We start from the raw sequence: 22,277 nt of genomic DNA on the forward strand, positions 1-22,277 counted from the left end.
CCTCACCGTTTCCTGAAGGGACCCCCCCCAGCAGCAGTCCCTGCCCGCTGCCGAGCGGCCTGCCAGCTCTGGAAAGGACGGCCGGCCGCTTCACCCCTCATGCTGTGGGGAACCAGCTCTGGGGCTAAGAAGGAGCCAGCTGGCCGGCCTCCACTCCTGCTGAGGCTGGCAGGCCGCTCAGCAGCGGGCAGGGGCTGCTGCTGGGGGGGGGTCCCTTCAGGATATGGTGAGGGGCAGGCTCCGTCTTCCCCCCCGAGGCTGGCGACGGCCAAGGCGCCTCTTCCAAACCTAAGCCTCCACCCCACTGCCCGCTCTTCCCCTCCCGGGCGCGGCGGAGTGTGTATATGTGCGTGCCCTTCTCCTTCTCCCGCACTTAGCCTCGTTGAACTCCTTTCGGCTTGTCGACCCAGTGCCAAGGCAGCTTCCATGCAATGACGGCGGCAGCTCGAGTCTTCTTGAGGCACCTGCTGGCAGCCGCTTCGTCCTCCTGTGTCTGCAGTCCCCGGCTGACTGAGAAAGGGCGGGAAGGCGGCCAGCCACAGCCCAACGTATGCGTGTGTCAGTCACGCATGCGTGGCTGAGGGGGCCGCTGAAAAGCCGGAGATCCACCTTTTTAAACGAAGTATAGCCGGAGGCCGGAGACGGCCCCTTTTTCCCTGAGACTCCGGCAGGAAACCGGAGACCTGGCAACCCTGATCCTCCAGGCGGGGAGTGCTGGGCTGTCCCACATCCTTGATCTGGTCAGACTTCTGGAAAGTCACGTTTGCCACACCAGGCTCCCTGGCAATGATCTGGCTGCCTGGCCTTGAGAATTCAGCTGCTTCTGAGTTGCCACCCCCAACTGCAGGACTCTTTGCCTCAGGGGCTCCTTCTCCCATTGAAGCGTGGGACTGTGGGGGTGGGCGGTCTGTATCTGTCCCCATCATAGCTGCTGCACTGGAGCCTGCATCCATCCTCAGATTGTCAACTGTGTGGAGCTCAGGATTCCCTGCCTCTTCTTCCTCCTTCTTCTCCTCCGGGACACTTTTCCCTGATGGGCCAATCACGCCTGAGATTGTTACACGTTTGGAAGGCTTGACAGCCACCTGCTGTGGAAGAGCAAAGAGAGAGAAGAGAGTGGGGAAAAAGAGATGGGCGGCTATAGGAGAGGCAGGAGAAAACTTGGGGGGGGGACAGCATTAAAAAAATGGAGCAGAGGTTCTCAAACATTCCACCCCCAGGGCCCACTTGAGGTGACTGAAAATTACTGAAGCCCACCAGTCACAAAATGGTGGTGCAGGGGCAGAACCAGTCAGAGACTTGTGGCAGATGAAGTTTGGTATAATCAGCTGGCAATTACTGATATCATTTTCTATTGATCTCTAAACCATCTTGAAAAATTGCTAAATTCTTTGCCACAGTGTTTTCCTTGTGGCAGGGAGTTCCATAGCTCTGCTTTCCTAAGTACAGGTATTTGCTCGAGCTACTGTGACAGCCTCCCTGTTTCACTCAGAATTTGCAGTTCAGTGGCTTTAAAGGGCTTTTTCTTTTATATTTTTAATGTTTTCTCCATGCCATCCCATCCTCCCATGCCTCTCAAAGTATTTTTACCCATCTCCTGTAATTTCTTCTTCCACTTAACATGTACCTTATCCACACACATCCAACTGCCAGTTTCTTTCATCCCTCCTGCCTGTTCATGTTCCACTCATGTCTTTTTCCTTCTGCGGAGAGAGGCCTTCCTTCCCTTCTGTTCCCCACAACTTCTCTGTCTCCCAGCTACCTTTACATTTCTGGCATTGGTCCAACCAAAAGGCTATGTGGCATGTCTAGGGTGCAGGGCAGGCAAGTGAAGAGGCACTAGTCAGGCTGTGGCACTGAAGCCCACCTGAAAGTGGCCCTAGGCCCACTGGTGGGTCGAGGCCCACTATTTGAGAAATACTGCACTAGAGCATAAGATGATGTAAGCCTCAACTTGGTGCTTTAAAAGTAGTAATTTGTTTTGTGGTGATGACTGCCCAATCCTTTTTGACCAAAGTTCTTCTTCAGGAGCAAAGGGTTTTAATGTGTCTTATTCTAGTACACTTGCTAAATGTTTGAAAGTATATTCTTGAGGGTGTTGTGTTCAAGGGTGTACGAGAATAAGACACAGAAAGACCCTTTGCCCCTGAGAAAGAGCATTGGTCAGAATGGATTGGGCAATCTTCACAACATAAATTAGTCCTTCCCTCCCTTTTGAGCACCCCTATGAGACTGCCTCTCCCTTCTGATAGGGCTGTCCAAAATTCAAGCACAAGGTCTTAATTTGTATTATGCAGTGACAATCCTTGACACCACTGGGCAGGGTTTAAATTTGGAAAGAAAGGGTAAAGAAATCCTAGGACTCAAACCTGCCCTTTGACCCACAAATCATGCTGGCTGATGAATCCCGAACTGGTGAGGTTAGTGGCAAAAAGGATTCCACATATGCTCAGAGGCTCTCTTATCTTATTTCTTCACATATACCCTAGCTGAGGCTTGGAACTGAATTTTTTCTCAAACCTTGCTGGGGTTTGTGTATTTGCATGTTGTTAGGTGTAAGAATAGGTGTACATTTGCATGAACAGATATGTGTCTATAAACGGAGTAATAGACTGAGTAAGGAATTGGAATGTGGTTTTGGGAGGGGGCCTGAAAAGCATCACCTTAGGGCAAGTCTTCATTGGAGCTACCATGGTGCAGAAATGCAGAAAGAAACTTCTAGAAGAAAGAAGGCATCCTTGAGGCATGGAAGAATTCTGCACTATGAGCTGGTTCATATATGAACCATCAAGTAAAGGATTGCACATGTGTAGGGGCTATCATAGATCGAACACCAATGACAGAATGTCTACATTGCCCACTGTCATCTCAAACACACATTCTGATGTCATCCATCAAGCACTGATGTCACATCAACATAATACATTTAAAGCACTCTTATAACACTTTAATGGAGACTCCTGGGAACTGTAGTTTGTTACGGGTGATGGCAATTGTAGATATAGATAATTATTTAAGGGTAATGGGAATTGTAGGTCTGTGAGGTCAGTTCCCTTAAACTACTGTTCCCATTTATTTATTTCATTTGTATATTGCCCCATAGCCGAAGCTCTCTGGGCGGTTTACAACAATTAAAAACAAATACAAATTTGAAAACACATTTTTTAAAAAAGCAATTTAAAAACACATGCTAAAATGTGGGTTCTTTGATGGAAGCCAAGACATTTCAAGATCTAATAATCAAGTAATTATTAGGGCAGTCTAGGGATTCTGCTCGTGTACTGTCCACCCCGCTGCATGACGGACTCCCTGGCCGAGGTGCTGGAGGTGGTCTCGGCTGTGCGTGTACAGTCCCCAAACATGCTGGTATTGGGGGACTTCAATGTACATTCAGAGGCCATCCTTACTGGGGCGCCTCGGGACTTCATGGAAACCATGGCTTCCTGGGAGCTGCACCTTATTACAATGGGGCCCACCCATGTAGCCGGTCATGCACTCGACCTTGTGCTTGTCTCGGGAGAGGAGGGGAGTGATCTGAAAATTGGGGGTACATCCATCACCCCCTTGTCATGGTCAGACCACTACTTGTGAGGATGGACTTTTCGGTGCCACAAACCCTCCGTGGGGGTGGAGGACCTATTAAGATGGTCTGCCCCAGGCGTCTGATGGATCCTGATGGATTCCTGAATGCGCTTGGGGACTCTCTGGAGCATGCACACAGCCACTCAGCTGAGACCCTGGTGGAGGGGTGGAATGCCGCAATCGCCGGGGCATTAGACTGGGTGGCTCCGAAACGCCCTCTCCCCCTGAATAGAGCTCAGATGGCACCGTGGTTCACCCCACGGTTGCGAATTCTGAGGCGGGAGGTGAGACGGCTAGAGCGCCGGTGGCGGAAATCTCGCTCTGACGATGATCGGACACATGTTAGAGTGGCTGCGGCAGCCTATCATGTGGCAATAAGGGCAGCAAAAAAAGATTTTTATGGTGCCTCTATTGCATCTGCAGAGTGCTGTCTCAGGAGACTGTTCCAAGTGGTCTGGAGCCTGGTCGGTCCAGTTGCTCCGGAACCAATGGAACATGCTAAGGCCTCCTGTGACGAGTTTGCTAAACACTTTGTGGAGAAAATCGATCGTATTAAGAGTGCTATTCCGTGTGCTGTGGACACAGTGAGCGAGCCAGAGGTGACCAGTGGTGCTCTGGTGGTGTGGGATCGGTTCCAGCTTCTTCCATCTGATGGAGTGGACAAGGTGCTTTCAACCTTAAAGCCAACCACTTGCTTACTCGATCCTTGCCCATCGTGGCTCATTATGAGCTGCAAAGATAGACTGGGGGAGGGGATCAAGATGGTGGTAAATACATCTCTCGAAGAGGGAGTAATGCCATCAGCACTCGAGGAGGCAGTAATAAAACCAATCTTAAAGAAGCCCTCCTTGGATCCCCAAGATCTGAACAACTTTCGCCCAGTCTCAAATTTGCCATTCTTAGGCAAGGCGGTTGAGCGGGTGGTGGCAAAGCAGTTGCAAGTGCACTTGGAGGAAGCGGATTATCTGGATCCATTTCAATCGGGCTTCAGGCCTGGACATGGGACTGAAACAGCCTTGGTCGCCTTGGTAGATGATATGAGGAGGACGTGGGATAGGGGCGAATGCACCTTCCTTGTCCTCCTTGATCTCTCAGCAGCTTTCGATACCGTTGACCACGTTATCCTCTTGGACCGCCTGGAGAGGTTAGGCATGGGGGGCACTGTATTGCAGTGGTTCCATTCCTTCCTCTCTGGTAGGTACCAAAGAGTGGTATTGGAGGATGAGGTCTCGGATCCTTGGCCTCTCACTTGTGGGTTGCCACAGGGTTCCATCCTCTCCCCGATGCTGTTCAACATCTATATAAAGCCGCTGGGGGCAATCATCAGGAGATTTGGGCTGCAATGTCATCAGTATGCGGATGACACGCAGCTCTATCTCTCATTTAAATCTTCACCGAGGTTGGCTGTAGAAACCCTGTCCAAGTGCCTGGAGTCGGTGAGTGGCTGGATGGGAAGGAATAAGCTGAAGCTGAACCCTGACAAAACCGAGGTACTGTTTGTGGGAGACAAGGGAAGGCTGGGGGATGTGGACCTGGTGCTCAATGGGGTACGATTGCCCCTGAAAGACCAGGTCCGCAGCCTGGGGGTCATTCTTGACTCCCAGCTGTCCATGGAGGCTCAAGTCTCGGCTGTGAGCCGGGCGGCACTGTATCAACTCCATCTGATACGGAGGCTGCGCCCCTACCTTCCCAACCATCTGCTCCCACCGGTGGTACATGCCCTGGTCACCTCTCACCTAGACTACTGTAATGCGCTGTACGTGGGGTTACCCTTGAAAACAGTCCGGAAGCTGCAGCTGGTACAGAATGCGGCGGCTTGTCTGATTAAAGGCAGCCGCCGACAAGATCACATCACTCCAGTGCTGAAGGAGTTGCACTGGCTACCGGTTGTTTACCGGGCCCAATTCAAGGTGTTGCTTTTGACCTTTAAAACCCTACACGGTTTTAGCCCAGTCTATCTGAAGGAGCGCCTCCAGCATCGTCAGGGATGCCGCTCAACAAGATCAGCCTCAGAAGACCTTCTCTCGATCCCACCGGTGAAAACAGCTAGACTGGTGAGGACTAGAGAGAGGGCTTTTTCAATAGTGGCCCCCACCCTGTGGAACTCTCTCCCAAATGATCTCCGCCATGCCCCTTCTATGATGAGCTTCCACCGGGCCTTGAAGACCTGGCTCTTCAGGCAGGCTTTTGGGGTGGGTTAGGTTTTTACTGTTATGGTTTTAAATTTTAACGTTTTAATGTATTGTTTTTTATCTTGTACATCGCCCAGAGTGGCTGGACAACCAGCCAGATGGGCGACTAATAAATTTAATAAATAAATAAATAAATAATGATGTACATGCAATTATGAACCAGCTGTAGTTGTGAATAGTGAGTAGAGAAGATCACCCTATTGACCTCACACCTGCCATCTTATTTTAGGAACAGGGAAGCATATGACAATCAGATGCACCAGAAGAGCATCTCTGACTCACAAAATGTTTCATTCAAACCGCACCCTTGCTCTGCCCCAGTACCTTAGAATCTTCCCTGCTTTTTGACAGTTTCAGTTTCTCCATAGATGAGGACAGGACATTATAGATGGTTACAAAAGTAAGGCTGCTTCTTTGTCGAGCTGCAAAGCAAATGGAGCAATTAGCCAGCAACATGGCTTCCAGCCAGGGGCATGGTGGTGGGGGATATGGGAATCAAGCATTCATATAGGCCATCTAATTGGCATTTCTTCCTACCTGAACTCAGAGCCTTTTTCAGTTTGTTCTTGGACATCTGGCTCCTGTTTAGATACAAGTTCAGTTAGTCTAATTTGTTAAAGGAGTTCAGAATAAAAACACAGCTAATGATTTTTATTGTTATTCCAAGGTTCATAATAGTACCCGAGACCACTTCCTGGCCCTGCCTGGAATCCCAGGAATCAAATGTTTTAAATGGAAGAAGTATGTTTCTAGGTCTCATGGATGCAGCAGTTAGAAAAAAATATGATGGCATGCTTAACTAATGGAGTCAGCAGTTATACATAACAGGAATGCATGAACATGGGGGACATTATGGCAGTAGGCTGCCACAATGTGTCTTTGTTAGAGAACCCTCGCATGCGCAGGATTTGTGATCATAGGAAGAGAGGGCCTCCTACATGGACAGCTGCATATGTGAGGTTCTCTCACAGATTCTAATGAACATGCATAATAATAATAATAATAATAAATTTAATTTCTGTGTTGCCTATCTGGCCAATGGCCACTCTAGGCGACGTACAAAATCATTAAAATACAATTAATAAAATACAGTGATACAATATAAAACAGTGTAAAATCAATAAATCTGCAACAACAGTATTAAAAGAGGGCAGGAGGCATTACAGTTATAGCAGTTAACCCTCCCCAGAAACCCCGAAGGCCTGTTGAAAGAGCTTAGGTTACAAAGCTCGTCTCCCGCACCCCTGTCGTTAATTTAGCATTGTATAACGTTTGATCTGAACAGGGTGGTTTATAGCAGATGCCACTGGAGGTCACTGATTCATAGGGTCACCACAAGTCGTAATCGACTTGAAGGCATATAACAACAAAATAACATTTGAAAAGGGCTCAGGTGAACAGTTAAAAAGCCCAAATGCATTACATTTTCCACCTTTTGAGATTTCATACTCAAGATTTCTTAACCTGACTCTGGGGTTAGTGCTTTGGGAGCAACATTTTTAAAAAATAAGAACATGCAGGAGGACTAAGCACAACATGCCCACTAACTCTAGTTTGATATCTAGGCAGTTCAGGAGAGCAATATGCATACTTTGCAGCTAAAACGTGCAGAACTGTATATTTCCCATAATACCTAGGGATGGACCTGAGTTGCACAGGTCCAAAATCACAGCTATGGGAGGAGCCCTATTCCTCCTGAGCCAGTAGCCAAGTGAGAGAATTTTAGTTGGTGTTCCTCAGCCCAGGAACTGCTAACTCTCCAGCCCAGCAACATGAGAGCTGCTTCTCCCACACAGCCCTTGTGTCCGGATGGAGGAACGACATGGATGGGGGAAATTATGTGGTTCATTTCCATACAAGCTTCCTTGAAAGGGTGGTGCTGGCATGGGAAAGAATTGCTTCATTTCCCTGCATGAGTTCTTCTATCCCAGATGTGGGGAATCTTTGGCCCTCCAGATGTTGCTGAGCTACAACTCCCATCAGCTCAACCTAGCATGGCCAATGCCCATGGTAGTTCAGCAACATCTGGAGGGCCAAAGGTTTCTCACACTCATTCTATCCAAGCAAAGTGGTGTGGAGCTGGACTGTAGATAAACAATTTACACAAAACTGTGGTAATGTATAAATTAGGCTCCCACCATCTCATTTGGAGCTATTGGTTGACAAGGTTATAGTCGATCACTTCACACCCCACAGAATATGACATTCTTGTCTTCTTCACTCGTTTGAGCATTTTATCCCAGAGATGCTAACAGATCTGCTTGCCTTTGTTCAGCTGGGCTTCAAAGGAAGCGCACCAGGCAGCTGGTTCTCTTATCTTGCCCAACCCAGATTGCTGAGACTGTACTTCTCACCCTGAACATCTGCCACTTGGTTCTCCCAGCCAGCATACCTGGGGGGGTTCCTGTTTCCCTGCAGCACTGCTTGGCTGGATCTGCTTGGCTAGATCTTTACTTTCTTTATCTGTTCCCAGTGCTCCGCTCTGGGGCCTGCTTGTAATCAGGCCAACCACCATGGAGGGCCCCACACCCACAGTCTTCCAGCCTTGTTGAGAAGGCCCCACTGCTACTGATGCTGTTGTTCTGTGGACTTGTAGCCCAGACTTCTTTTCCTTCCGTGATGGGCTCCAAGAAGTGGAGCGCCCCTTCTTTGGGGAGCGGCTTGAAGATGTCTGTGGCCTGCTACTCTGTGCCTTGCTAGGCTCCTGGGATTTCACATTTGTTGTCTGTGAATGTGCGGCACTTTCCTGGCCCCGACTCCCTGGCTCAGAAGGAGCAACTGCGGCTGCAGGTTTCTCAGAAGTCATTTGAGCTGGCTGACTGGTTGGTCTGGATGGGCCAGCTGCCATTGACTTGGCACCCACTTCAGAAGGTCCAGCAGCCTCTGAAACATCATATGCATCTGACGGACCCGCCGCCTCTAAGGCACGGGATTTGGGGGCCGGACTGGCTGCTGGTGCTTTTGTTGAAACACCTCCGGATGCAGGCTGACTCTGCTTTGTGGAAGGGCTCTGGGAAGCTGGGGCTTTTCTTCCTTGTCGTGATGAAGGCTTGACTGGCTTTGATGGGCCAGGACTTCTGTCCAGAGATTTGGCAGGAGACTCCTTCTCCTTGTGAGTCTCGGAGCTGTCCTCTTGTGAGAGTGTAGTGGCTAGGGTTTGTACCAAAGATCTGGATTTTTTGCTCCTTTGTAGTTTCACAGGTTCAGGTTCACATTCTAATTATGTTCTAGGAGTGGAGGGACGTGCTGCCTCAGACACGGCAAATGGCTGAGAAGGTCCTGCTCCCACTGAAGCTCGAGATCGTGGGAAGGAGTGAGGAGAAACCTGCTTAAGCATGGATTGCTTCTGTGATTTGGAAGGTCTGCGGAATCCGGAAAGGCCAACCTGGGATCCTGGTGACTGCTTAGTTGCACTCTTGCTCATCAACTTGGGAGCAGAAGACTGAGACTGTTCTCTGGAAGTGTATTCCTATAAAGGAAGAAGGGTAAAATATCCTGGCATATATGGGGAATGGATTCCCAGAAATCAATGAAAGATAAATGCAATTACCATAGCATTGCTTCCAAAGAAAGCTTGGCCCACCCACTTCTCAATGAACTAGAGCTCTGAACTCATACAGGAACACAGAAGGGCTAGGATTCTGATGACTGGTGGTCCCAGAGCTCTGCCCACTGCTTTGGTGGGAGACTCCACTAGACAATGGGGACAGGGAATCAAAGAATTTTACTACTGCAATACAGAACATGGACCCCCACCTCTTCCCCCATCTCTTGGTTTATCATTTAGGGCTTATTCACACGAGAGCCTAACTTCGTACTAAAGATGCTGCTTTTACAGTCATAATAGATTTTCAAGGTCTACATTTTTGCTCAATGGTTGCTTCCAATCTGCTGTTTTCCATTCACACAAGTAGGCATTCCTCTGGGAAGGATTAGTGTTGCTGTTTCCTTGCAGCCCTGCCCTCTAATTTTAGATGTTTACTCCCTCCAGTTCAAGGCTGAAGCTGGGAGAGTGCCTTGGTATGCAATTGACAAGAAAAAATGAAACTGATTAGACCCCCTCCCCTTCTCCATTGTCAAGCCTGAGTGAAAGGCAGACTGGGGAGTAAGTGAAAGGCAAAATAGGCAGCAGCTGGGGCAGCTTTTGCAGGTGGCAGAGAGACAGAGGAAGCAGGAGATGGGGCATAAGAGAGCCCACCCACTAAAAAACATTGAAGCAAAGCGCCTACAAGGAGGAGCGCAGCACAGCTGAGATGGTTTTTCCTCTTCACATTATCAGCGCATTATCAGCAATGAAATATGCTAGATAAAGAAGGCTCACAAGCCCACATCTCTGATTTTAAGAATGGTACCTGAGACCTTTCCTGTGCAAGTCCCTCCACTCCTATTCTCTGCCTTCTGGGTCAAATGTCTTTCTCCCCTCACAAATGGGCATTCTAGAATCACCAGTTCCACCCACCCCCCTTGCGATTCTGCCTTCAATCTGCATCCCTTCCCTCCCCCTTTCTCACATTTCCGACCACACAGGTCAACCAAATTGCAAGTCAAGAAAATTGCTGACAGGGACTAGCACCTTGGGAAAATGCCCTGTGTGTCATAAGGTATCCCAAGTCCAGCCACTGGGTTCTCTGGGAGATAACAAGATCTACAGAGCTGGAGAAGGAAAAGATCAATCTCCTTACCTTTTTGGGTGAGATTCCAACTGATCCTTGAGAAGCAAAACCTTTTGAAATAAAGAGGAAAGGAGGAAGGGAGTGAAAGCTGTGGAAGCCGCAAAGGGTCCTGTCAGTGGTCTGTAGAGACAGGCACCTGGTTCTAGGGGGGATGCACCCCTGCTGTCCCACTCAGCTACTTCAGACACTCCGCTGTATAAAAGGCTCCAAGATGCATCATCCTGGCATCTCAAGATTGGGGGCACCGTGCTGAGATGTTTGGCTGGAGGGCTGTTCTTGTGCCCACCTCAGACATATCAGGGAGCAGGGCTGAAGTTTAACCTGAGCATGGCCTTGCCTTCAGTGCCTCCATCCTTACCTGATTTGAGGATGCTGTGTTGTGAAGCAAGGTCACTTTCCCTGAAATGGAAAGGCGTGGATGAGAATTTGACCACACAACTGCCACAGTTTGGCCAGAGCGGAATCAATTTCTCATTTCACAGGTGGAAACATGGATATATTTGTAACACCCCTAGTTCCATCGCAAAGGTCGCTGACAAGGCCTCCCCTTCCAATTACACATTGTTCAAGATTCAGTCTCCACCTCTGTATGTGTGAATTAATTTATGCTGGAGTAGCCTGGCCGCCTACGTGTACTTCCCCCTAATTTATGTAAACACTATTTGGTTGGATAACTCCATGGCAAAATTTGGATAAGTGTAAAGTTCGAAGGAGGGCTGTATTTGGGTTCTCATGTTGTTTCAGAAAGTGCAAATTTGATAGCTTCACCTTGAAATGCAAAATGGATCGAATTCCCCCCCATCCCAATCTCCACCAACTTGAAAGCCAAATGGTGTTTGTTCTTTTAGTTACAGAGCCAAACTTAGTAGTCTAACAATGCATTACCAACAGCTCCAAATACAGCGGCTGCAGTGTATGAAATGGGAGACTGAGCCCTGCATGGTGTCTTGGGGGAGGCCATGGCTTATTTTATTTCTTTATTATTTGATTTATATCCTGCCCTTCCTCCCAGCAGGAGCCCAGATATTCACGTGTACCAGAGACATAGTACGTAAACATATATACACCTAGACATTTAACCCCAAGGAAGGAGCTGAACCCTGAAGAATGATTAGCCATTTGCACTAAAAATGCCCCCCCAATAGGCACAATGATTTACCAAGGACCAGGAAACCAAGAAAAAAGGACAATCCCTGGTAAATAGGGACTGTTGGGCTATATGGGGAAAGCACTTGGCTTTGGGCCAACCATGGGGGGGGAACCTGAGCGGTTGCTAGGCAACCCCCAAGCTCTTCCTCCCCCTCCCCCTAAACAGCCAATATAGTTAGCCAGTGCAAAGAGAATGAATGAAAATTCAGCTGCTTCTGCATTCCAGTGCAGCTGCACTGAGATGCAAGGTGAAGGGAAAAGAGATGCGTTGTTGCTACATAACAGGGTAGACCCCGGGTAGTACTACCTCAATAGACTAATCTCTCAGGGGTTACCCTGCTCTTTTCTGTTTCTCTTCATATCTGTATGATGTTTTGCCAAAACCAACAACAGTAAATTAATTATTTTGCGTTATTTTTAAACAAGACAACACTTAGGATTGTTCAACCCAAAGCACAGCATGTACGTACGTGGATCTTGACATGCTCCTGGCCAAGCTGGCCTGACGTAGCTGCTCCTTCAGCTTTTCCGCGGACTGTGCACCCATGGTGCCTGGGAGCCAAGGCTGCTGGAGAAACACAGCACATCATGCAGATGTGTAAGGATGGTCTAGTAAGGATGGCCGGGAGGGACAAGAGGGCGGGGGATGTGTCTGGGGTAGGGATGGGGGAGAAGTTTGATTCTGTTCACACTGAAAGGCAAATCAATCAAATTGGCAGTTTCTGAAACAGTACAAGAACTGAAAGACAGCCCTCCATTGCCATTTGCACTCATTCCAATTTGGCAATGCAGTTGTCCAACCAGACAGTGTTTATCAAAATGCATCTGACGGGAAAGTGTGCATAACAATGAATATATTAGTGAACATAACATACAAAAATGCATTATATTAGGAGAAATTGCTTGCAAAAATGTGTTCATAAGTCAAAACTGCATACAAAGAGAAGGAGGGGGGAAATTAGGGGGGAAATCACACCAAACTGCTGATGAACTTTCATGAGAATTTTTTAAACGGCAAAAATTGGGAAAATGAGAAATTGGGAGAAGTGAAATGGAAGATCCTTCCACACTTTGTCTGGGGCAGGCTTGTTGACAAGCTGGGATGCCAGAGGTGGGGGAGGGGCTAGGGTAAGACTGAGCAGCGTGATGATGGCAGGCGGATATGGTAAAGGACAAAGAAGGAAGGCTTTTGGGTAGCTTTGCTTCATGAGACTCACCTTCTCAGATGTAGCACGCAAGCTAGCACTCTTCCATATCGTGTGAAGCCCCGATTCCTTAGAGGTGAAGCTGACTGGATCACTGATCCTGCCGCTGGCCACGTGCAACAGGTAAGCAAGGCGCATCCAGCGATCAAAGAGGAAGTTCTCATCCCCTTTGGGGGCACAGAGTTGCAGATAATATTTTCGCCCTGTTGCCAACTTTACTTTCAGCTGTCGCTCATTCACGTTATGCACAAAAATCTCCACCAGGTGTAGAGGGATCAACCTGTGAGGGAAGGAAGGACTCAGCCTAGGAACCTCCCAGGTGGTGGGGTTTTCCCGGGAAAGTGAGGGATGGCAGAATGGGGGACTGCACCAATCTCACCGAGTGATCTCCAGGTCTTTCACCTTTGCCTTTGTGGTTTTGACACCTTTCTTTACTTGGGCCATGATCATCAGGTCAGGAAGTAGTAGAGATGGGCTGCTGGCTAAAACACCCATGGTGATTAGATTGGGGTGGTTGTGGATGCCAATGTATTCACCCCTCTTGGTTACCTGCGTGAGAGGAGAGGAGAGGGGAGGGGAGTCTGCTAAGAATGGAACAAAAGCTGTGGCAATAGGAGCCCCAAACAAGCTACAGCATCTGAAATCATTTGGGCAATGCAGGGTCTGGCTGACAGTAGACCTTCCTTGCTGTTCCTTGCACTGTGGCTCCTACGCCTCTTCAGGCCTAGAGTCTCTTCAGCCTACCATCAAAGCCTTTGTTTCTTCCCCCTCTCATATATAATCACATGAAGCTGCCTTAATATCAGGATAGGCCACAGGTCGGTTTAGTCCAACACTGTCTGTTCTGCCTGGCAACACCTGTCTATATGGGCTTTGGTGGAAGCAACAGAAGTGGCTCCTTTAAGGCATATAGGCCACTGCCCAACCAACAGCAGCATGGCCATAGCTCAGTGGCAGAGCATTTGGTTTGCACGCAGACTGGCCCAGGTTCAATCCCCAGCATCTCCAGACAGGGCTGGGAGAAGCCCCTGCCTAAAACCCTGGAAAGCTGCTGCATGTCAGAGTAGGCAATACTGAACCTCCTCAGTATTGTTGGCAGTAAAGCACCAACCCTTGCAACAACAAGTAACCTGAGCCAGTAGGGGGTGATAGACAGAAAGGCCAGCTATTTTCCCCTTACTGATTCCTTGTTTGTTTTTCCTCAGGCTTTGCTTCCTCCTGGCTCTGCAATGGCCACATGTATGTCTGTTGTCAGAATGATTTTATTCCCCAGTGGTAATAAACCTTACATTTCTTTACCCTTTCAATCAACAGCCTTTTGAGACTATTTTTGCATCAGGCTATTTGTGGCAATATATGCCAACTTACTTAGACTCAGACTAAGGCAGCTCCCTATGATCGATGACTCTTAGTCTGCCTTCAGTCAGCCCTCACTTGCCCTGCCTTCTTACTTGCAAGCAATCCAGGGGGTGGCACTGCCTTTGAGCTTCCTCCCCCTTAGTCTCCTGAGTGTTGCCCCTCATTGAACTCAGCCGGGAAGAGGAGGATAGAGACAACTAGAATGAGTTGGCTCTGACTGTCTTTGGCTCTGGTTCCACCTCCCATTGGGGCTCCCTGCCTTTCTGCCCCAACAGTCCCAATGGGCTCCAGACACCGTTGGATAGAAGCCTTTCCCATCACCCACTACCTGAGCCTTTCAACTAGAAGTCGGAAGCAGGGCCTTCTGGGGCACTTTGCTGCAGTAGGTTGTCGATGCAACCATCTGCCCCCTCCCATGCCTCTTTATGAGCACTTCCATGCAGAGAAACACAAGGAAACACAATGGCCCAAACTGGCATGCGGGCAGACTGAGCCAGCAGGCACATGGGAACAGGATGGCTCTTAGCAATAATTGCGAAATGGTTTGCCTGCCGCCGCAAAGCATAATGGAAACTGCAGTTTGTAAAGTTTTCTGGGAATTTGTAGCTTGGTCGGGAGAAACCACAGTTCCCAGGATTCTTTGAGGGAAGAAGTCACATGGTTTCAATGGGCTTCTGCTGGGCGGATGGGCAAGATATAAATCTAATTAACAACACCAACAACAACAGCAATAATAATGTGTGTTGGATGTGCTTTAAATGTATGGTATTGGTGTGGTGTGGATCTGCCTTTAATCTATGCTGGCCAATATGGTGCACATCCTTGTATGTTCGTGGGGGGAGGGCAGGCTCTAACAGGGAACACTGCTGCAGAAATCTCTGTGCTGTAAGCCACACTGCCCAACCAAGGGCAGCATTCAGTTCACCTGCACAAAGCTGCCCTCGAAGATTGGTGCATCTCCCAATAGATGGTATTCAGGCTGCCGCAGCACCTCCTGCAGATTGCCAGTTGTTGGGGCCCAGCCAGAGAAAGGCTGCTCATGGATACCTTTGGTGAGATTCTGCAAGCCCTTCTGCTTAGTCCCTGGGAGACCGGAAAATAAAAATTAACAAAGAGGATTCATATGAAAAATGACAGGGGAAGTCCAGGGTCAAAACCTTCAGTCTGCAGGACCTGGCTTTTGTCTTGCAGCAGGACTCAGGGACCCTTCCCTTTTGCAGTTCACTCCCTGTGTCAAATTATCAGCAGCGGCTTGTGGTTCCATGTCAGTGGAATCTGCTCTGGGTTTTCGTCTAAACTTTTGAGCGCTGTCCAAGGTGCTGAAGCCTGACCCCAAATTTAGATTCAGCACACTGGACAGCTCCTTGAAAGTTCAGAGTGAACCCTGGAACAGATTCCACCGCCCCACTGACATGGACCTATCAGCCTCCATTGCAAATTATAGGTTGTAAGCCTCTTGGGGCATGAACTTCTTCATAAAGCAGGTGTGGGGAACTTTGGGCCCTCCTGATGTTGCTGAACTATAGCTCCCATCAATGCCATCAAGTATGGCCAATGTCCAGGGATGATGGGAGCTGTAGTTCAGCAACATTTGGAGGGCCAAAGGGTCCCCACACCCACAGTAAAGCATCACACACAGTGATGGTGCAAAAATAAAGCCTCATTATACCCCCTCCCACATATGTTAAAGTTCACTAAAGCCCTCTAACTTAAAATCATAGAGTTGAGAGACGACAGGGACCCAAAGGCTATATAATTCAACCTCAAAATCAACTGGCCGCCAGTTCTTCCCAATAGATTTACATTATTTATTTATACACCACCCTCTTGCAAAACATATTGGGTGGTGTACAGCAACATAAAAGCATTTGGCTGCAGACCACAGCGCCTGCCAAGCGAGCAATGGCTCTGGACAAGTCAAGCAAGTGAGCCAAGCCATGTGTGTAGGTGACAGGCAACACTATGCCTGCTTGCTCCTCTCAGATAAATGAGCCAACATGATCTGAGGGGAAATTCCTTCCTGTCCTCAAACACGGCCATCTGTTAGCTCTTGAACATGAGCAAAACCATCCATCTCACAAGCCTTTCCCTTGAAATCAAGGCAGAATTCCGTGGAACTCAATTATCTTCCTCCTGATGTTCCATTCCCAATGGACAGGGTCCCCCTCCCCTCTCAAGAACCTGGGCACCCTAGGTCCTACCTGCAGGGTACGTGTTCATGGCTGTGGGACTGAGTGGAGACTCAGGAGTTATAGGGCCTTGCTGATTAACATGGCACAAGGCATCCCTTGGGTCACAAAATACTGGCTGATGATTCCAGATGGGGAAGGGCCCCCCCATGTCCTTTGTGCCTCTGGGGCTCTGTGCCCATGGAGGCCTCTCTTCTCTGCAAGTGGCCCCCATCAGCTGACAGGCATCCCTCCCCCAGCTGCTTGTATGCCTGCACATTATGACATCATAAGGCAATTCAAGCCAGTGCCTGGAAACTGGCAGTAACAAGGTTATTGCTGCCTACGCTACTAGAGCTCCTGGAGTGGGGGTACTGTGGCTTTTTGTGCCTTGGGACACATCCTCAGTGACCAGAGTCAATGGCTCCCTTCATGTGTGGTTGGCACATGGGCATCATCACTGGCACTGCATGATTGGTGGGCCTTGGTGGATTGTCCATGGAATTTTGGTGTGTGTGTGTGTGTGTTCTTTTTGTGCCATTTAGGATTTTCTGTGGTGTTTCCCCCTCCCAAGCTGAGCATGTGTAAGATACGGCTGCTGTTCTGCCAGTGTAACCCCCCCCCCCGAAGCATTGGAGTAGAGCAGGAAGGGCTAGCCTGTGGCCTTCCAGATGGTGCTGGTTTGTGTGTTATGTGCCTTCAAGTCAATTGTGACTTATGGCGACCCTATGAATCAGTGACCTCCAAGAGCATCTTTCATGAACCACCCTGTTCAGATCTTGTAAGTTCAGGTCTGTGGCTTCCTTTATGGAATCAATCCATCTCTTGTTTGGTCTTCCTCTTTTTCTACTCCCTCCTGTTTTTCCCAGCATTATTATCTTTTCTAGTGAATGTCTCTCATTATGTGTCCAAAGTATGATAACCTCCCCCAATAGAACAAATAAGAGTAATAAACCACAATCTCTACTTTAGTGTTACATCCAAACTGGGGACTGTAGTTTGTTTCATTCAAGGATACAAAATTATACAATGAGGGTCCCCATACACAATAATACAACAACAAGCCTAGAACTTATTAAAAATTATAGTAAGTTCTCATGGTTGCAGTGTACCATACAAGCAATAAACAACAAATTACAACAGAATACTGGCAATAGTTCATTTCGACCAAAAAGTCTTTATCAAGTTTATATGAGAAAGCCTTAATTCCTTAGGAAAAGTTCTTTTCATGTTGCACTCCAATGAGGGATTCTGCCAAGTTATAATCCTCCCACTTGTATGGAGATAACAGAATTCTTCCTGTGTGAAGGAGACCTCTGAAAACATATATTATACTTTACTATATGTTACTATGAGAGACAGTGTGGTATAGTGGTTAAGGTGTTGGACTACGACCTGGGAGACGAGGGTTCGAATCCCCACATAGCCATGAAGCTCACTGGGTGACCTTGGGCCAGTCACTGCCTCTCATCCTCATAAAAATCCTATTCATAGGGTCACCACAAGTCGGAATCGATTTCAAGGCAGTACATATGTTACTATATGTGACTCTATACAAGCACCAATTTGATTTTTAGCCAAACCTGACTATCAGAACAGCTCTTTACCTCCTTTGTTATCTGTCCCAGGAATGAATAAAAACAGCCCCTAACTGATCTTAATTTATATTCGCTGCAAATGCTTAGTGTATGCAATCGGAACTCCAGGCTCTCTTGGATGAAACTGATTATCTGGATCCATGTCAATCGGGCTTTCGGCCGGGGTTTGGTACAGAAACAGCCTTGGTCGCCCTGTATGATGACCTCTGTCGGGAGAAAGACAGAGGCAGTGTAACTCTATTGGTTCTCCTTGATCTCTCAGCGGCTTTTGATACCATCGACCATGGTATCCTTCTGGGACGTCTTGCGGACTTAGGAGTTGAAGGCACTGCTTGGCAGTGGCTGTGTTCCTACCTCGAGAATCGTCTCCAGAAGGTGCTTGGGGAGCATTACTTGAGTCCCTGGATACTCCAATATGGGGTCCCACAGGGTTCAGTTCTGTCCCCCATGCTCTTTAATATCTATATGAAGCCACTGGGCGAGGTCATTAGGAGATTTGGAGTGCGTTTCCAGCAATATGCTGATGATACGCAGCTCTACTTCTCCTTTTCATCTTCTTCAGGTGAGGCTGTTAATGTACTAAACCACTGCCTGGCCGCGATAATGGACTGGATGAGAGCTAATAAACTGAGACTCAATCCTGATAAGACTGAGATGCTGTGGTGGGGGGGGTCTCTGCCCAGATGGTTGATGTCCGACCTGCCCTAGATGGGGTTACACTCCCCCTAAAGGAGCAGGTCCGTAGTTTGGGGGTCTTATTAGATCCGCTCCTGTCTCTGGAGGCTCAAGTAGCCTCGGTGGCACGGAATGCATTCTACCAGCTTTGGCTGGTAGCCCAACTACGACCCTATCTGGATAGGGAGAACCTTGCCACAGTTATCCATGCTCTGGTAACCTCTAGATTGGACTACTGTAATGCACTCTACGTAGGGTTACCTCTGAAGACGGTTCGGAAACTTCAGCTGGTGCAGAATGCTGCGGCCAGAGTTCTTACTGGGACAAAAAAAATTGATCATATAACCCCTGTCCTGGCCCAGCTGCACTGGCTACCAATATGTTTCCGGGCCAGATTCAAAGTGTTGGTTCTTACCTATAAAGCCCTTAACGGCATTGGACCGCAATACCTGGCGAAACGCCTCTCCCGCTATGTACCTACCCGGTCGCTGCGCTCGACGTCGAAGGCCCTTCTCCGTGTCCCAACGCATAGGGAGGCACGGAGAACGATAACTAGAGCTAGGGCCTTCTCAGTGGTGGCCCCCGAACTATGGAACGCCCTCCTTGATGAGATACGCCTGGCGCCTTCTTTGTTATCTTTTCGGCGCCAGGTAAAGACCTACCTCTTCGCCCAGGCATTTTAAAAATTTTTAAATTTGAATTGAAAATTGAAAATTTTTAATTATGTTTTATTGTGTATTGTATTTACATCCACTTGTATTTTAACCTGTTTTATTATGCTGTACACTGCCCTGGGAGCTTATTGCTATAGGGCGGTCTAAAAATGTAATAAATAAATAAATAAACTGGAAACATGCCACTAATTGTAAAATGACAAATCAAATTTATCATTGAGTCCATTAGGACTTACTGTATTCAAGGTAAAAATCTAATAGGCTTCTTGTTTACAAACTAGGTTATGGATGTCTTGCCCTCTATTATTAGACTATGAACTTGTTACACAACAAATTATAAACCATAAATCTTCAGAAAGGAGAAGGAGGTATCAGCATTGCTAGGGAAATCCCAAATTTTGCAGTAATACAATTAAAACAATTAAAACTAGAAACCACCTCCACCAAAACAAACAAAAGTCCAGTGGAAGGACCAATCGCACTTAGTAGACATAGCATGTTGAATGTCACTTAGAAAAGAAAAATGGAATTGTGGGGTGCGGGAGGGAGTGGTCTGAGTATTCTGGTGGAGAACATGGCTAGCTTCCTGGAACCCTGAACAGGACCACTCTTGCTAAAAAGTGAAGATGCATTGCAACATTTTGTTTTCGTTCTTTCTTGTTTGGGATAAATAGTGTTGCTATAAACCATCTGATATTAGCATTTCCATTTTAAAGATGGGGATACTGAGGCCAAGATTATAAGTCTGTGGCAGAAGTGGGACTTGAATCTCACCCCCAAATTACCCATACCATTGCATAAGACACTCCAGTACACTTTTCTTTGAAAGAACGGGCCTTTGATTTTTTAAAAATGTTTCCCTGGGAGAAGAGTTTGCAAACTTTTAGGTTACACACCATACTTTCAACAGGCACAATAGAAAAGGAACTAATTTTAATTGGAGGGAGAAGTAGAGAATAAAATTTGTTAAAAATGCAACTAATTTTACTTCTTTCAGAGGCCTCACCACAAAGCTTTTCCAAATAGGTGTCAAGATCAAAGTGTATGTCTTTAAAATCCCCTCCTTTTTATATTTTCAAAAAAGACACTGCAGCATCTTGAAACAGTGAAAATCCATTGCGTTTCATGGAAAAGGAGAAATCTCAGCCATATGTAGATGGTAGGGGGCACTTAACTGTGTCATCTGATGTTACAAAGGGTCTGATTCACATATTAACAGAACAGTATTGTGGCTGCTTCCCTATGGAGCTCTGGTAATGTAGGAATGAAAGAATCCCATGAGACAGATCATGAGAAGAGTTCCCACATCAGTGCTGCATCTCTCTGAGGACCTGCAGTGTCAATGTGGATGAGTTGCACACGATCCAAGGGTCTCTCATGATTTTGTTGTTCAAACACTACCAGAATGGTATGAGCCCAGAAAGCAACTTTCCTGCTAAATGGGTAACATGAATCAAGCTTTTTGTAGCTTTTCCCCTTCTTTGAATTTCTGCATAATTGCAGAGGAGGTAGGTTTCACCCCCTCATGGTCAGAGGGTATATTTGGCCACTATTTACAGGCAATATATGAAAAACATTTAAAGGGCACTGTGTAGCTTCTGGCTCCATAGGCCTACATCTCTTGGGTTAGCCATACGGCAGAAATAGACAATGGTGAAGCTGGTTACTAATGGTTACTGGTTATTTGCATGGCAGTTCAAAACATCACTTGATGCCTTTTAATAGAGGACAGTCTCCTGGAGATGCAAATGTTATCATTTGGGGTAGCACAAAGCTTATTGTGATGTGTACTCTCTGAGTTCCTTATTTGTTTTTGTCATCTGGGGTCATCATCACACACTTATGAACACTGTGCAAAGACAATAGTTTTGCCTGGAGAAAATTATTGTGGATCTCAAAAGAGACAGCACCCTTGGTCATTCAGATAAATGATATGGGGTAGATCAAATATTATTTTGGGGTTCAGGTCAGAGACAGATAAACTTAAGTTCTTTTTAAACATTTTCTGATTCAACTATGTTTCAAAGTTTCATGCAAATTTGGAACTGGTGACAGGTCATCAACTTCAGCTTTGTCAGAAATGGAGGTTCCCTTGTCTCCTATTTTCATGCTCACTTTCATCTCCCTGATTTCAATACAATAGGATGGTTATGGAGTATTCTATCCCCTTCAGACAACCTTTTCATTGTGCATTCATGATTATTTGTGCTCATGTTATTGGGGCAGTTATACACAGTCCTACTTTCAGTACTATTTGTACTTGCAAAAGTGACAGGATGTACATAACACCTCAGTGTATGTCCCATAACTTCCTGCAGAAATCCTGTAACTTTTCATAACACAAATGTTCCAGGTTTATTTCCCCCCACTATGGTTGCACTATATAGTGCAAGAGTACCCCTCCCAAAAGCAATAATGCAATAACATTGGGGAAGCCTTGCAGAACAACTAATAAAGTGGGATGATGTGCTGACAGTCCAGTATAAATCTGCTGCTAATGCACTATTATTGCACGTTACATGCTGCAGAATACACCCACAAAACAAGGTCTGCAGTGGTCCTAGGGCAATAATTGTTGGTGCTGTTACTTACTAGTACAGTAACTCCTATTGCACTTGGGCTCACCTCTGAGTAAACATGCTTAGGATCAGGCTGCTAATAATGAATTTGTGTTAACATCTTGGCAATGGTATATAATTTCAAGGGTGGGGGTAGGAATTACTCCTACCATCAGTAACATTATAAGGGAAATGAAGACTTCTCCAGGTTGTTAGCTGGCACTGGCATTGCATAAAACACAGGATCAGTGATCCTAAGCATGTTTACTCAGAAGTAAGTCCCATTAAGTTCAGTGGGTTTTGGCCCTTGGCAAGTGTGCTTAGGATTGCAGCCTTGATGGAGTTATTTATAAAAGCAGGCTCAAAAAATCTAAGTGCATTCTAGTTGAACATCAAGGACTGTTAACAGGAATATCTCCGTCACACCCCCTCCAACTTTTTCCT

General features: G+C 47.1%; 1 protein-coding gene across 1 annotated transcript; it reads right to left on the reverse strand.

Annotated features, from left to right (window-relative positions):
- Positions 1-390: 390 nt before the first annotated feature.
- Positions 391-16,500, reverse strand: LOC133386859 (Golgi-associated RAB2 interactor protein 4-like). The gene is made up of 8 exons (XM_061630629.1): positions 16,362-16,500; positions 15,086-15,243; positions 13,181-13,350; positions 12,814-13,081; positions 12,067-12,164; positions 10,806-10,846; positions 10,457-10,497; positions 391-1,088 (listed from the first exon to the last, which is right to left on the reverse strand). The coding sequence occupies exons 1-8, from the start codon at positions 16,498-16,500 to the stop codon at positions 564-566; spliced, it is 1,440 nt and encodes a 479-aa protein (XP_061486613.1). The 3' UTR covers positions 391-563.
- Between the last annotated feature and the right edge of the window lie 5,777 nt (positions 16,501-22,277).

This window comes from Rhineura floridana, chromosome 6 (assembly GCF_030035675.1).
Source record: "Rhineura floridana isolate rRhiFlo1 chromosome 6, rRhiFlo1.hap2, whole genome shotgun sequence".
Taxonomy (NCBI): domain Eukaryota; kingdom Metazoa; phylum Chordata; class Lepidosauria; order Squamata; family Rhineuridae; genus Rhineura; species Rhineura floridana.